The following is a 15,597-nucleotide window of genomic DNA, read 5'->3' on the forward strand; positions in this document are numbered from 1 at the left end:
AAACTCAAAACTTTCTGATTTTTTGAATTTATGTTTAAACTGCTCCATGCCTTGATCACTCTTGCCTTTCCTCTGAGCTTTTATCTACCTTGCAGAGGACACAGAGCTGCGTATAGTATTCATGTCTACAAATCATGGAGCAAAATTATTTCGGGTTCTATTTGCTTTTGGTTGCTTTCCAGAGAATTCCTAATCATTGATTTGAATTTTTCTCTGGTGGAGGGGACACAGTTGATAGAACTGCTTATCATCCCTTCTCTGTTTCTCTCTTGACAAATGAACTTGCAGCCCATTAATCCAAAAGTCCTTCAGCTACTTCTTACAGTCACAGTCTACAGTCATTCTTCTTCTTCTTCAAAGAACCATTAAATAACATAGACTTTGCTTCAATGGTAAGCACTTTGTGAGTACACACATCTATAAACTTCTCATAAATATAATAATATATGATTTATTTAGTAATTTTATCTGTTTCAAACTATTTTTAAGAATTTTATTTAAAGATATTTGCTTCTCTAGTAATTTTTGGTCCTAAAAAGAAGATAAGCTGTTTCAGTAATAAAATAATTTGATGCTAAAATCACTGAAGCAGGAGGTCAGCTGATATATTCTACTTTTTCCTTCATGCGTTTAAAGCAGGAAGCACTCAATGTTTCTAGATACTTGAATAAAATATACTCTGTTCTTGTGAGAGGAAACCGAAACCTTGGGGTTCACATTTGTCTTTCAGAGAAGCTTTAAGTTCTCCAATAACATAAATGTTTCCTGGGATGACATATCAGTCCCTGTCTATTAATTTCATTGGCAAGTACTGTAAATAAATGCAGAAGTTATTGTATTTTCTTTCACGTTTTCTGATTATTTTTTTCATGGAGATGGTTTCTACAGGACTTCCTAAAACCAGGAGCAATTACAATATTTTATTTAAAAAAAAAAAAAAAAAGGTTTTTCAAGTCTCTTGTCCGCAAAGACAAAAGATGAATGATAATTATAACATTAGGAGCTTTCAGCTTTTTGCAACAATTGCCTGACCTTTAATGCAAGCTCTGCAGCTAAACATTAAGGAGCCATGAATAAGTTATTTATGCCTGTTTGTTTTTAAGTTTTTTGGGTTTTGATGGGGTTTTTTTTGTTGTTTTTTGTTTGGTTTTTTTTTGGCACGTGTGTGTGTGCTTTTAAATGGATTTTGAGGACAGAAAAACTTATTTGCTGGTATAAGATCTTAGAGAACAGGCACTCATGAACTGTGTTCTGTTACTTTTCATACTGAAACATTCTACTAAGTATGTGAATAATATGTTTACAACAAGTTCAAAGCAGAATATACAGCAGATTATGACAAAATTAGTCATGCTAATGGTGATGTGTGCTGATTTTAAAATTGCTCTAAAAGAGCAGCAAAATGACACTGATGAAAAAGCTTTTGTTATGTCACTTTAAGGAAAGTGGAATCCATGCCAGAAGAGTAAAAGGCACATTACCTAGCTGCATTTAAGCTATATCATGCCACCAAGTAATGTTATACATTAAGTATAGAGTTACTGTAGTTCATAGACAAAAGGCTTTTTGCTTGGTTTTAAAAGCTGTTTTCTTTTAAATTAGATTTGAAATAGGCAAACAAAATAAATGATGTGGTCTTAATTTTAAGTATTGGGTACCATTTGGCACAATGTTCATTAGTTTAGACTTAGAAAAGTTTTGTGGCTGCTTTGAATAAATACACAGAACTTATGGAAGCAAACGAGAATGTTCAAATTGCACATTTGGTAATGGTAGTAAATTAACCAAGGCAGTCTGCAGTTGAGTCAGAACTTCCTCCCTTCCTCCCTTTAACAACATAATCAATTATGAAGCTATACACAGACTACAAATGTAACATCTTTTCACACATTTTAGCTTTTAAAACCTTTTATTCAGAGTGATATTGTGATTTTTCTTTACTAATCCTAAGAGACAGTAAGGAACTACTTAGCCTCAATAAATTTCATATACCTCAGTGTCTCTCTTCCTGGTAGCCTGACTTGGTATTCTAAGAACCCAAATGACTTTTCTGATTGTGTACAGTTCCCTACAGGCCATTTGGGCCATCAAAGGAATTGGAGATTGGATTTTTTCATGTATAGGGAAAGAACTGAAATAGCCCTGCTTTTATTCTTCAGAAAACTCAAATCCAAATATAACAACTCTTTCCTTAAATGTGCTAAATTTAGACCATCAAACTCTTCTGTGTTATGTACATTGACCCAATGTACTTAGGATTAAGAAAAGACAATTGTTGGTCAAAGCACTGTATGGCTGTGACTACCTTTGTTATTTTCCTAACAAAGCCCTACTGCCCCACTCTCTTTTAAAAATGCAATGATATAATTTTATCTGTTGACCTACGAGAATATTGATAAAACTTCACTTATACTAAGAATGACAACCTAAGATGTATGACTCTTGAAAACAACAATGCTTAGAATAAGGTTCCATTATTTGTTTATCTGTATTGCTGTTGGAATATTTTTGCAGCATGTCAACTTTGAAACCTCCTTTTTCCTGCCTTTCTCAGTTTTTATTACTACATTTTTGGTTAAACTTGGAAAATTCAAGCACTTACATTCTAATCTAACTGATTATCATTTGCAGTATCTCTTGATTCAGTTGGAGTGGTGTCATTTTGCATTTGATTTCAGTAAGTTCTGAAGATATTTTTGAAAGCTATCACAAATATATTTATATTAGAAAGTACTTAGAAAATTATAAAAGAAAAACTATTCATAATTTTATCAGATTTTAACTGAAGGACAGACAAAAGTGGGTTTATAGCATAGAGTCTAGATAAAGAGAAGCAATGAGAGAAAAAAAGTGCTTTCATAATTTTCAGTTAAGCACTTGGGGTGTGTACATATTAGAATGTGTTTCGTCAGCTAAAATTATGAGAGTTAGTAGTGATAAAATTAATAATGACCTGGATGAAAGGGAGATAATAAAGGTTCAATGCAACAGGAATATACCAGTTTGAGAAGGAGTTATTATTGAAGCTCTCCAAAGACCACCTGGGAAGCAAACTTTTTTAAAGATTGTAATTGGATAACCTTAAAGCCTGGCACAGTAAAAGTGATATGAAAATTAATGTTATGAATACAAGTTCTTATACTTGCTTAAGAGTTAAATTGTACTTTAGGCTGAGAAGCAATCTACTGGAAAGAGCAGAGTAGAAGAAAGTGTTGTGGACCTGTCATTCACAGGGCAACTGTGAGGAAGCAGATGAAATCTGGGTGAAAATGGCAATTGCATTGTACAGACATATTGACCAAAGTCTTTCAGGAAAAGACATGGATTAGTTGATATATTCCACTTCATTAATCCTAAATATTGTGTAAAGTTTTCTTTCATGTGTTTTAAAGACAGATAAATTCGAGCTGGATCAACTACAGTGATAACTTCAGTAACAAACTCAAGATGGGAGGAGCCAGAAGAACTTGGCCCCAGACCATAAAGCAGGATGAAGAGTAGGGGAGTTTGTAGAAAGGCTTCAGCAGGCAGGGAATTTATCAAACTCTTTCAAACATCTCTCAACCACTGCAGGAATCTCTTGTATTTAAATGATTAGTTTTGATTTGATTTACTTGTTTGGGGTTGGTTGGCTTTGATTTTCCTTTGTTGTTTAAAATGTTTGATATTTTTGAGCCTCTTCAGTAAGTTTTCCTTTTCTCCAGTGAAAGTGTTAAAGTTCTTCCCAATAGTTAATGGTTAATGTCTTCCCAATAGTTAATATTTCTTCCGCTTTCACTCCTTTTGTCCTATTTTGTAATAGCTTTATTTTATTTCCAACCAGATATTTTTATACAGTTGTCTGTTTTCATCTCCTAACTATACTTCTATCTCTTATTTAAATGTTTGGGCTGTTTTGGTTTGGACTTTTTTGTTTGCATTTCTCCTCTTTATCTGAAAGAGTGTATCCTGTAACTTGTATAATTAAGAAGCAGGGATGCATGTCAGATTGATATTGCATCTGGAGGAGTTACAAACAAACTCATTAATATGGTACACCATAGTAGAGGATCCATGTGTCTAAAAATAGCAAGCTATAAAATGTAGTCTCTACTGGCTACTTAAAATATTACTGCTCTGTAGTCATCAATGCCCACCAATATTTACTTTTTTATGTGGGGATGGTTTCAGTAAACAGAAATAATTTTGCTTCCAATTTTTGTAGACCTTTACTCTGCTTTTTCATTTAACATTAAATAGACAAAATGTGTGTGCCTAAACTTCAAACATTTGTTACTGATCTACAGAGGCAACCTGGAGGGAAAGCTAGGGGTCATCCTAGTCAGGAATATCTCTTAGTGACACAACTTTAGTATCTGTTAAAAGAGTATTTGCTTTCAGATCCAGGTTTATTTCTTTCAAGGAGAAAAGAAGTGATGGTAAATGCATCAGTTAATTCCGGGGCTTAAGTTTTATGTTTCCAAGGGAATGTCATGGTGCCTGGACTGTGAGACAAGTGCTGCTCTGTGCACCTGACAGTTTTTTGCATACACTGCTGCACTTCCACCCCCAGAAGTGTTTTGCCTCTTTCACTGTGGTTGCAGACAGTTAATGGACAGGAATTTCAGTGAGTTACCTGCCCAGGATTCTGCACCAGGTGCTGCCCTCTAAGCTTAGGGCTTTTTGGGTTGGGTGGTAACTTTTCCCCCAATAATAAGAAAATATGTGCAGTAGTTTTCTCTCAAGAAAATAAGAAAACCTATAATGTAACTTATATGCCTTTTTTGTGTTAAATAATAATATAAATATACATAATTATATAGTTTATGAAGGTTTTTACCTAAATGTTCAGTATTTTACAGGAAAGCAGTGATTCTAGTGCATTTATTAAAATAGGGGGTTTTTTCACAACTTTTAAAAAATACGTAACCTTGGTGTATTGATTAGTTCCAGGTAGTACAACTTTTTCTTCTTTTTTTTTTTTTTTAAATTCTGCATTTGGCCCTTTTGTTACGATATAGGCATGAGGTAAAAATTGCAAATGGCATGTCAATATATTGTATTGAAGACAGTTTTTTTTCAGAAATCCTTTGGAAGCTTTCTCTAGCAAAATTAGTGTTATCATCCTATGTTGTTATTATTGTTGGGCTTTTTATTATCTTCATTATCTTAATTATTATTTATGATAAGGTTATCATTATTATTAAAACCAAGACAGTTTAAGAAAAACCAGACATTTGAACTCTTGGTGTCCAAAATGATAGCCCCTCAGTTTCAATTTCAGAGTATCATCTTTGCTCGTGTAGGAAATGTTGAACTGTATATTTGATAGATGCTCTCTTTTCTAGTGTCATCCTCTAATGAAAAATTATAAACATCTGTAACAGTGGCTGGCCTTGTTTTTGTAGGCATCCATAGTAATACTGAAGTTAATTGAAAAAATACTTCAGTCTTTTAGAATTTAAATTGCCTGTGTCAGTTTATCATGTGAAGGTTAGCAGTTTTCATAGACAGCCCTATAACACCAGCTGATTTCCTGATCCCTCCTTCATGCCTTTCCTAAATTGAAAAATGACTTTGAAATATACAGATAATATAAATTTATAAATAAAATATCAGAATTTTTATTTCACTTTTGCGATCGTTGCATAGTGAGCTCAGTAAAAAAGCAAAATATGAGTACTGTTAGTTGGCTACCAGAAATTTTGAAACATTCAGTAGTCATGCAGATATGTCTCAGTAAGTGTGCAAGATAGTGTCACTGAAGGACCATCTCCCCTACAATAGATGCTGAAGTGCTTCTGAGGAAGCTGTAAGTTTTAAGAAGCACAGTAAACAGCAGAAGAGTCAATTTAATTGGTATGTTTCTTTTTCCTTAGCATAACGCATTTTGTCAGGTAATGCATCTAGTTAAAAAAGGTCAGTCTCATTTGGCCGTTTTTGATGGGCAATATCATTCACAATTTGAGTCATGGAGAGCATTCCTTCTGAAAGAGGAAAAGAATCAGGGGGCCTCTGGAGCTAAGTATAAAATTAGTCTTTTTAATCACATTTTTAAAGGATTTACTTTAATTATAGAACAGCTAAGCTTACTTTCATGCTTTTCTAATGCTTGCACTTGAGGGGAGTGAAAAGAGGGTGGGGGGGGAAGTGTTAATTACAAAGTATTGCTTTTATGAGGCTGAAAAGAACCTATAGATAATCTTAGCTTCCTTACAAATTCCTTCTTTCCTGTAATGAACGAGTTAATATGTCTCTTACATGAAAGTATTTTCGTAATTAAAAGAAAATAGGCACATGATGCCTTTTGTAGGTTACTTGAAGAAGGAAAGATAAAGAACATAGAGATTTTTCATGCTTTAGCAGCTGAGTGGAAAAATTTTTATTTGGATGATCTTCAGTTCCTATATAGTTCTTTTGTCTAATATGACAACATTCTTACAAATATAGGATTTTAATAGGTTGTGTTTAGTAAGGCTCACCATAAATGGATATCTAACTCTCAGCTGATCAGCCTGTAAATTAAGGCAATTACACAAGAGGGAAGCATATGAAGTGTCATCAGTTTGATGATCCTTTTTTATGCAAGTGTCCCAATGAGTTCTGGGGTATATTTTGGAGCTATTTAGTATTTAGATGAACAGAGAAAGGTTCAAGTTCTGGACTCCTATCACATATGTGTGAATTTTTAATATATTTTTTAAACATTGACTAAGGATGAATAACTAATTAGCCTGAAAATACAGCATAAATGTTCTGACTAGTCCACTGTGCCTGTCTTAACTGTCAGATGACTTCCAATGTCTGACTTTGGATATGCAGTCATGTGTATTACAGTCTTACCTCTGCAATTCACTTTCATGTTAAATGCTACTTCTTACAGGCTGATACTTGTCAGTCAATTTAATTGAAATGTCATGCTGACCTTTATATGAAATACACTGAACTTACTGGAGTTTTTGGGAGTTCTTTTTACTTTTATTCCAGTTAAAATTGTTAAATTACCAGTATACAAAAGTTCATGCTAATTAAAAATTAAACTGCCTGCTCATTGGTCTTACAAGCAATACTTTTTTTTTGCAGATGTAGTTCAGCTGAATCTGCCTGAAGATCAAAAAATAAGCACCACTGCAGCAACTGTGGGACAGAGTTGTGTCTTAAGTTGTGCCATCCAGGGAACCCTGAGACCTCCCATCATCTGGAAGAGGAACAATGTCATTCTGAACAGCTTAGATTTGGAAGATATCAGTGTAAGTAACAGAAAGTTCTATTTAACATCTTTTTAGCAAAACCTGTCATAAATAATAGAAAAGTGATGCATAACAAGCTACATATTCCTGATGTTTCAAAGAAAAGAAGTGGAAATAATATGCAGCAAACTCTGTCTGTTTTTATTTGCTGTGTATTTGAACCCCTGTTAAATATTGAAAAAATATATTTCACAGACCAATCATTAAAAAAAAATCAATAAAAGCACATGAGGGCTAAATTGCAGCCCAAAATACAGTCAGCATTTTACATTCAGGATTGTACAGTCTTCACATATTTAGAGGAAAAGAGAAACCTGTGACATGAATATTTTCACATACAGATCATAATAATAGTCTTCTTTATAATAGTTCAATAGAAATATATTTTTCCCAAAATAAATATTTCATAATAAAATTAATTGTATTGCCCATTCCTCCAAATATTCAGCAGTGTATATGGTACTTCTCAAAGAATGAAAAATGGAATATTAGTATAATTTATAAATATTTTTTCTCAGGAAGGCATTTGCCACCTAACATTGCCGTGACCTAAAAGTATGGAAGAAAATAGAAAATGAGTGTTAGAATTACATCCTCTTCCAAGACTAAAAATAGGCTTTCATCTGTATTTCATATGCTTCTGAGTATGCTTTCTTTGTTTTAGCCATTTTAGCAAAGTTCTAAATGTGGACAAATTATTACATTGGAAGTTGTGCTGTCTGTCTAGGCCAAGTGAGTCTGAAATTACCTGAACTGTTATGTGTGTGGAATATTGCTACAATCAAATATCTAGTTTGTCTTTTTTTTAGGTGGAAATTGTTCCCACACATCATCTCTCTTATATTTCTGGTTTTGTTAGTTCTGATGGTAAACTGAGCTTCCTCACAGTGGTGCTTTGTAAAATAAAAGACAGTTTCAAAGCTCAAAAGCTCATTTTTCTTGAGTGATGGTTTTAAGTCCCTTGAGAGGCTTAGGATAAACCCAACATAATCTGAAAAGTTCTCAGTTAAATAATAATTGCTTTTGTTAGTTTGATATTAATCATATGACTTACAATGAAAAGTGTCTTGCCCATATCCACAAGATCCTGTCTGCAACATTTGTTACCTTTCTGTAAATATTCATGATGTTCAAAACCATTATTTGGAGTTCTTACTAATCAATTCTAAGTGTAATAGCTGGCATGAGTTGTTGATAGAAAAAGGAAAATGCATCTGTACACACAGAAATAAAAGGGAAATGACGAATGGAAATGATGAAGCTAACAGCTCAGCTTCAGACTGAAAGGTTCAGTTGGCTGTTTTGGAGACATGAAAAGAGCAAGCGATTTCCGAGTTGGATACATACATTTTGAGTAAGAAAAAAAAAAACCCCAAACAACAAACAAAAACCAAAACAAATAAAACCAAGCAGAGAAAGTTCTTGTGCTGGGTGCATGCGCCCAGGAATTTGCAGCAGGGGCCACCAGTGTGGTCTCTCAGGGAAAAGGACAGGGGGTGTCATGTACTGGATGCAGCCACTCCCAAGGGGCCATAGGCAGGGCAGCTGCTCAGACACACCCATGGAACCTCTGAAAGAACATTCACAAAAGGGCATAAAAAGCCAGGAAGAGAGAGAGAGATTAGAGAACAAAAAAGAGCAAGAGACAGCAGAAGTAAGTCTCAAGCTGGAAGAGCAGAAGGTACTCTTGGTGAAGCAGAAATCCAAAACATCTGCATTGGAGCACGTTTATCTTGAAGGACTTGACCAATTGCCTGACCGGTCTGGTGACTTTCTATGATCCAGTGATGGCAATGGTTGACAAGACAGGACCAACATCTGACCAACAGACGTCACCTATCTAGACTTCTGCAAGGCCTTCAGTATGGTTCCATGCAACATCTGGATGGATGGGTGGATGGAGTCAGAGCTTATGGTCAACAACTCTGTGTCATTGTGTCTAAGTGGAGGCCAGTGACAAGAGGTGTCCTTCAGGTATCTGTCTTTGGCCTAGTGCTCTTCATCATCTCTATCAATGACACACACAGTGGGATCAAGTGCACGCTCAGCAAGTTTGCAGATGACATGAAACTGAGTGGTGCATTTGTCACATCTGAAAGACAGGATGCCGCTCAGGGGAACCTAGACAAATCGGAGAAGTGGGCCCACAGGAACCTCATTCCTCATAAGCAAAAATTATGTTATAGTTTAGTCCCTTAATATTAAAAGTTTAGTAACAATTCAAATACAGAAAGTGAAGGTCAGATTCAATATCCATGAAGTGAGGCACTAAAATTAATAGAGCTCAAATACATATATGTGGGATATTCATCTGTCTTTCCAGATAGAGTAAAATAGGGAGGAGGAAAGAATTAGTGGTGTCTGGATTAAAAGAAGAAACAACAAAAGAACAGAGAGAAAGACATTAAGTTAGATTTGTCCCCAGTCCTTCTTTTCTTCAAAATTTATTTTACTTTTCACTGTTTTCACAGTTTTGATATCTCTATTTATTTATAGATTCTATACTCCTTGTATAATATATGATGTCCCCAGAGGCAGTGCACTCTAACTTTTACTATGGCTATACTATAAACTGTAATGATGTTTGCCTGACTGTTGGAATTCTTAATTTACTTAGTTATACAAGAACCACATTTATGCATTTCAAGACTAATAATGTTGTGTAAAGACCTGTAAATTTTCTGAAAATGACAAGGCAAACACTGACCTGGGTAGATAGATAGTTAAAGTTTTGGGGTTTTTTCAGTAAAATGGATCAAAGATCAACATAACTGGAAGTCAACACATATATAGGAAACCAGTCAGACTAAGCAGTAGGGACAACGTGATTTTGTAAATCATAGAAAGTGCTCATACTTAAAAATTAAACTTTTGCACTCTCCCGTTCTCAATAGGAATTAAGTTATTTGCTTTGAGGAGGGACAAAATCAGAACAATATAATGTCCTAGTGTTTTGTCAAATGGAGAAACGCAACAATAAGGAAAGGAATGCAGGTCTAAACTGAAATTGATAGTTAATTTTATTTTATTTTATTTTATTTATTTATTTATTTTAATTCTACTCCTCTACAGAAAGTGTACAGATATATCTCAAATGCTCTCAACTGTGGAGTGGCTAAAAAGGAGTCTTGATAATGACTAATGTCTTGTATATTCTAAGATATTTTAAAGAAATATTAAGAAATACTGTTTGACTTTCAAAGGATGATAATGGAAATTTGTATTTAAATAGTATATTTTAAAATGTTCTTTAAAGTGTGTGCTAATAACATTACTGATAATATCCAGTTGATAATTTTAAAAGTCCTTAGTACACCTCAACTCTTCTTATGGTACTTATAACTACTATTTGTAGAAGTACTGCACCTTGCTACTAATCCTTCTCTTACTGAAACTGATGGGAGGCAGGGATAATTAGCACTCATCTGAGTGAAATTATGAAAAATTATATGCCTCTGCAAACTTTGCCTAAATTGTAATATAATTGTGCTGTGACTCACTACAGAGCTGATATCACAGGACATTTTAATGATATTTCAGTACACATATGGAAAGGCTTTTTTTTCCTTGTTGTTATCCTGCATCTTAAATTTAATATTTGCCTTTCCACTTTCTTCTTGTTTTTATCTAACCTACTATTCATTAGAGATAATAATTCTCATGTATGAAAAATAGCAGATGTATTTCTCAAATGCAATACATATTACTTTTTTAGTGTTAATTCATTCACTTTTTTATGTCATTGTAACTTATTTTACTTTATTGTTTTTCTGATATTTTATTCCAACTTTTCCTTCAGGTTCTTTCCTATACATGTGCGCTGTCATACTTTTCTTATGAGATCTTAGTGCTTTTTCTTACATTTATTGAAGATCTACTGAGATGGTTTGTTCATGTGCGAAGTTTAACAGTAACTTCAAAATAGTGTAGTTCAACTATTTTTTTTTGCTAAAAGCTCATAATACCTTTCTTTAGTCTGCCTTCATGGAAAGTATGTAGGGGGTTTTTGAAGTTATGGATAGGTTACCTTTTTCTCAAAACTCTTTATTTGTTTGTCTTGTTAAAATTAATTTGTGCATTAAAGCTGACCCTCTTTTGGTAGCAGGTGGCATTTTCTTCATGATATATTTGCCCTTCATCCATGAAGAAAAAACACAACCCAAAAGACTGTAATGGAGACTGCCAATAAAAGCTAACATTCTCTAAAGAACATGATACCTTCCATTCTGTACAGTTCTGATTAGAAACCGATGACCGAAAGGCTTCCAGATTGTCCTAAACATTAAGCACCTTTCCTAGAAAGGACTCCAGTCATCTAACCTCTTCTTTTTCTTCCAGCTTCAATTTCTATGTTCCCTCTGTTATTATTTTGAAGAAAAATCTCAGGAGAGCCTCATGAATTACTCCTTTCCACATTGTTTTCTCCCGTGGGATAGTATGGGCCTACATACAAGCTTCTCTTTATGCATTTTTGAATTGTTCTTATTACAGCGCAGTTATGACTTTAATACAATGATTGGAAATAATGAATGCCCTGTCTGAGAAAAATGTGTTTGTCTGTGTATGTGGGTTTGTACTTCTGGCAGAATCCCAGGTGAACCATAAAATATTCAGGGAAATATTCTTCAATCTTTTCTCCAAATCACATAAAACAACTCTTAAAAGTAATTTGTTTTTTTTTCCAGAAAGCTAGGATATAAACTAGAGGACTTAAATTTAAAGAAAGTGAAAATTAATAGTCAAAACCGCATAGTGTCCTGGTTCTGGTTAGACATGTTGAATTTTTGCAGTAGCCAGGAGGGAGCATGTCCAGGACCAGACAGTATTCTACCACCTCACATCATTTTTTGGGAATAGGGGAAATGCTCCCTTCCACATGCATAGCAAAGGGAGCAGTCAGGTGTTTTGAATGGTTTCTGTGGGGGCAGATAAGCAATCACAAATTAGTTGTTAATTTCTTTTCTTTTTGTAAAATCTGTCATTAGTATTGTTGCTGTTACTGTTTGTTGTCTTATTTCATTGCTATTTCCAGTAGGTAGTTCTTACCTCAACTCATGATTTTCCCCTCTTGTTTTTTCAATTCTCCTCTCCAGCCTGTTGCAGGGGGAGGGGGCGTGATCAAACTCTGCATGGTTTCAGCAGAAACATTAGGGAATATCATTCCTAAACCTTGACATATAATATTCAAAGGTCACATATATTTCTTTATTCTCGAAGGTCCTAAAGGAGGGAATACCTGCTTGCAGTCAAAGCACCGACTTTCTGATTTTCTGCAGGAAGCTCTGCGTGCTCGTTTTATTCCTGAGGAGGTTTTCCTTCTCCTTGAGGTGTTGCCATGGGCAGTCTTATTGCTTGTGTGAGGGAAAGTGTAGTGGTCCTATGACATGAAGGGAGCCCGAGAACCTACTTCCTTTCCGAGGTGATACTCCTAACCTTGTCCTTTTTGGAAGACAGCAGCTCATAGTCCAAGAATGAACAAATTGAGTGCCATAGGCGAAAAACTGAGAGTCTTGTTCCGTACAGAATCTGGATCCTGATCAGCTTATTTTGCTCCTTAATTAGTAAATTGCAGTACAGCAATTTCAGTGTGTGATCTACTGTGTGGTAATTTGTGTGTTACAACCACGATATATATGTAAAGTTGTATATGTATAACTTCCTTGTATATGAGGTTCACTTTAAAAGCCTAGTTACAGGTTTTCCATGTACATTATGCTTAACATGTATGCTTAAACATGTTATATCTCTCTCAGATATTTTCTACTGATTTTTCTGATGAGGTGGTTGGATTTGATTAACAGTGACTCATAAAAGTCAGCATGTTTCTATTTTTATCTGTATTGAATTGCCCTTTATCTGTTACACTGTTTTTCTTTTAAGTAGGATGCATTACTACCTTTACTTTTGTATTTCATGAGTTGAATACCAGTTTTGTTTTGTTCTTTTCTACTCCACTTGTTATGATCTGATTGTTGAGAGGTGCCTCTGCTTCAATTTAGATGCAAATGAGACCATGTGCCAAAATTAGTAGTATAGAATTTATTTAACAGTAAATATGAGGTACAGAGATAGAAAGAAATAGGAAAGAGCAGGGTGGGAGTGAAGGAGAGAAAGATCAAGAGAAAAATTATCACCACACTGTGGATCCAGAGGAGTGCCAGTGGTCCTGCTTCACCCTGGTCTTCTCGGTAGTGATTCTGGAGGTGCCACTTTTATAGTCCAATTTGTTGGTATCCATGGGTGGGCACAGATGTTTCCATAACTTAGGGTGGCATGTGTATAAGCAGCTGTTTCCTTTCCTAAAGTTTGCCATACTGGGAATTTTTGTCCAGATGTGTTAACCAGGATGTGTTAACCAAGCTTCAGCTCCTCTAGGCCTGGAATAAGCACCTTTCTGTTGCAAATTTCTGTCTTCTGTGCTTATCTCAAGTTCATATGGTGGTGACTTACCTTATGGCAAGTCACTTGTGTGGCCTTGACAATATTTGAGGCAATTGTCGACTTTAAGTCTCTTACATCTCCCTGTGGCTCAAACAATGTCTTCCTGGGATGTTTTTTTCATTTCACAGGCTGTCCATGGGGGTGATGTGTTTTGAGAAAAGACAGAAACAGCAGGAAAATGACACAAGCAATTACACAGTGTACAATAGCTATCCCAATCATTGCAAATGTAACTCCAGTCGCAATCATCAACCCAATCTTCATTATAGCCATTGCCCCCACCCCACAAGTCACAAGGATTAGAATATGGACATCAGCCAGTAAGCTAGCCTTGGGTTTGGAGTGATTGGAAAAGCTCTGATATTTGATTGGTGATTTCTTTCGTTTTAGCTTGGGCTTATTCAATTGATGATGTTGCATTGTGAATGGTATTACAACGCTCCGTTTCAGTAAAATTTAACATTCCACATAACTCTTGTTTTTTTAATAATAACATATCTAATGCCAACTGATTTTGTAAAGCCATTTTTGACACTAGTTGTTCTTGCAAGTTCAGCTCTAGGAACAGATGCTTGGTTCAATTACTTGAGGGCATGTACCTGCCATATAATATTTTCCAAGGCCCATTAGTGTTGTGTGATAACTATAGAAGGTGTAAAAAATATTTTAAGTCCCAAAGCTATATTTCCCCCCCACTGTATAATAATCACATCTATTACTGATCAATTCCCATCTTTTTTCAGGAGAATTTATTTTCTGCCATCTTTCCCAAAAATTAATAATGAAAGATGGAATTTGGGCAAATGGATAGTAGTACTATCCTGCACCTTAGACCAGTGTACTGTATTAGGAACATCCCAAAGCTAATCCAGGTGATTGATGCAGGATAGCTGCACATCCAGGTGTCTATCAAGTACATTTGTGGCTTGAATTTACAAATAACTCCTACTCCTTTTTTTTTTTTTTCCAGGCACCAGAATTTTTATCGTACTTTTTTTTTTTTTTTCCATTTTTGCCCATCTTCCCTGTGTTTCAAAATTAGTGGAAAGCTGTTTTATATTTTGTGTTATGATATGACTTCTAAAACTTTTTAAGCATCTTTTCTTCACTCCAATAATATCTTTCTTCCTTCAGCTTTTCTTTCAGTTCACTGTTCACTGTTTTCTCTGTTCTTTTTCACATATCTATATAAAGATGCAGATTATGTCTGCATTCAGTATTGATGTTAGTAGCAAATTCATTTTATGCTATTAATTTCTGATTAGTTCATCAAAAATTTTAGTTTGATTTTTATGTACGGTTATAGACTCACTCTTCTCACTTCTTCTGCTGTATACATCCATCAACTGGGTGAAAAACATCATCATTTCTGAATAATTTCATTACTAGTTACATATTTATTTCTTCTACTTTCCCAGGTCATTTTGCAGTAGTTTTGCTATCCTAGTAGACTTAATGCTTTTCACAGCTTTCAGAAGAATTATGTGAAAGGCTTTTACAGTACACAAGAAGAATACTGAGCTTTTAAGGTTATTATTTTAGAAAAGAAATCTTGAAAGAGCAGCCCAGACTACACTACAGCTAGCATAAAGGTCACTTCTTAAGAGCATGAGAAAGATGCTTTGTTAATAATGGCCCCCTGTGGCTCACAGTCCTGACTTTCCAATCATTGCTATAGTACATTAAATAGGAGGGCCATATCACCAGCAATAAAAATGCTTTGATATCCAGGAGTCTGTTTCATTGAACAGAGAGGTACAATTCCTTAGATTAAAAAAAAAAAAAAAAATTAAAAATGGAAAAACTCGCTCTGGCCCACCATCACAAGAAGCCCAGGAGGAAAATATTACAATAGGTAGGACATAATTACCTATTGGGAACTTGGCTCAATTGGCATTTATATATTTTCCATAATAATAATAATAAT

At 34.8% G+C, this 15,597-nt stretch overlaps 1 protein-coding gene across 3 annotated transcripts in view; it reads left to right on the plus strand.

Moving 5' to 3' along the window:
* FSTL5 (follistatin like 5) overlaps window positions 1–15,597 on the plus strand; it is a 385,396-nt gene that overhangs the window by 291,649 nt on the left and 78,150 nt on the right. For all 3 annotated transcript variants that reach the window (XM_066186047.1, XM_066186048.1, XM_066186046.1), the window contains one exon: window positions 7,063–7,229. In XM_066186047.1, coding sequence (XP_066042144.1) covers window positions 7,063–7,229 — 167 coding nt within the window. The remainder of the gene's footprint in view (window positions 1–7,062; window positions 7,230–15,597) is intronic.

Source organism: Chamaea fasciata, unplaced genomic scaffold (genome assembly GCF_029207755.1).
Source record: "Chamaea fasciata isolate MVZ Bird 193981 ecotype frontalis unplaced genomic scaffold, bChaFas1.0.hap1 SCAF_6, whole genome shotgun sequence".
NCBI lineage: Eukaryota > Metazoa > Chordata > Aves > Passeriformes > Sylviidae > Chamaea > Chamaea fasciata.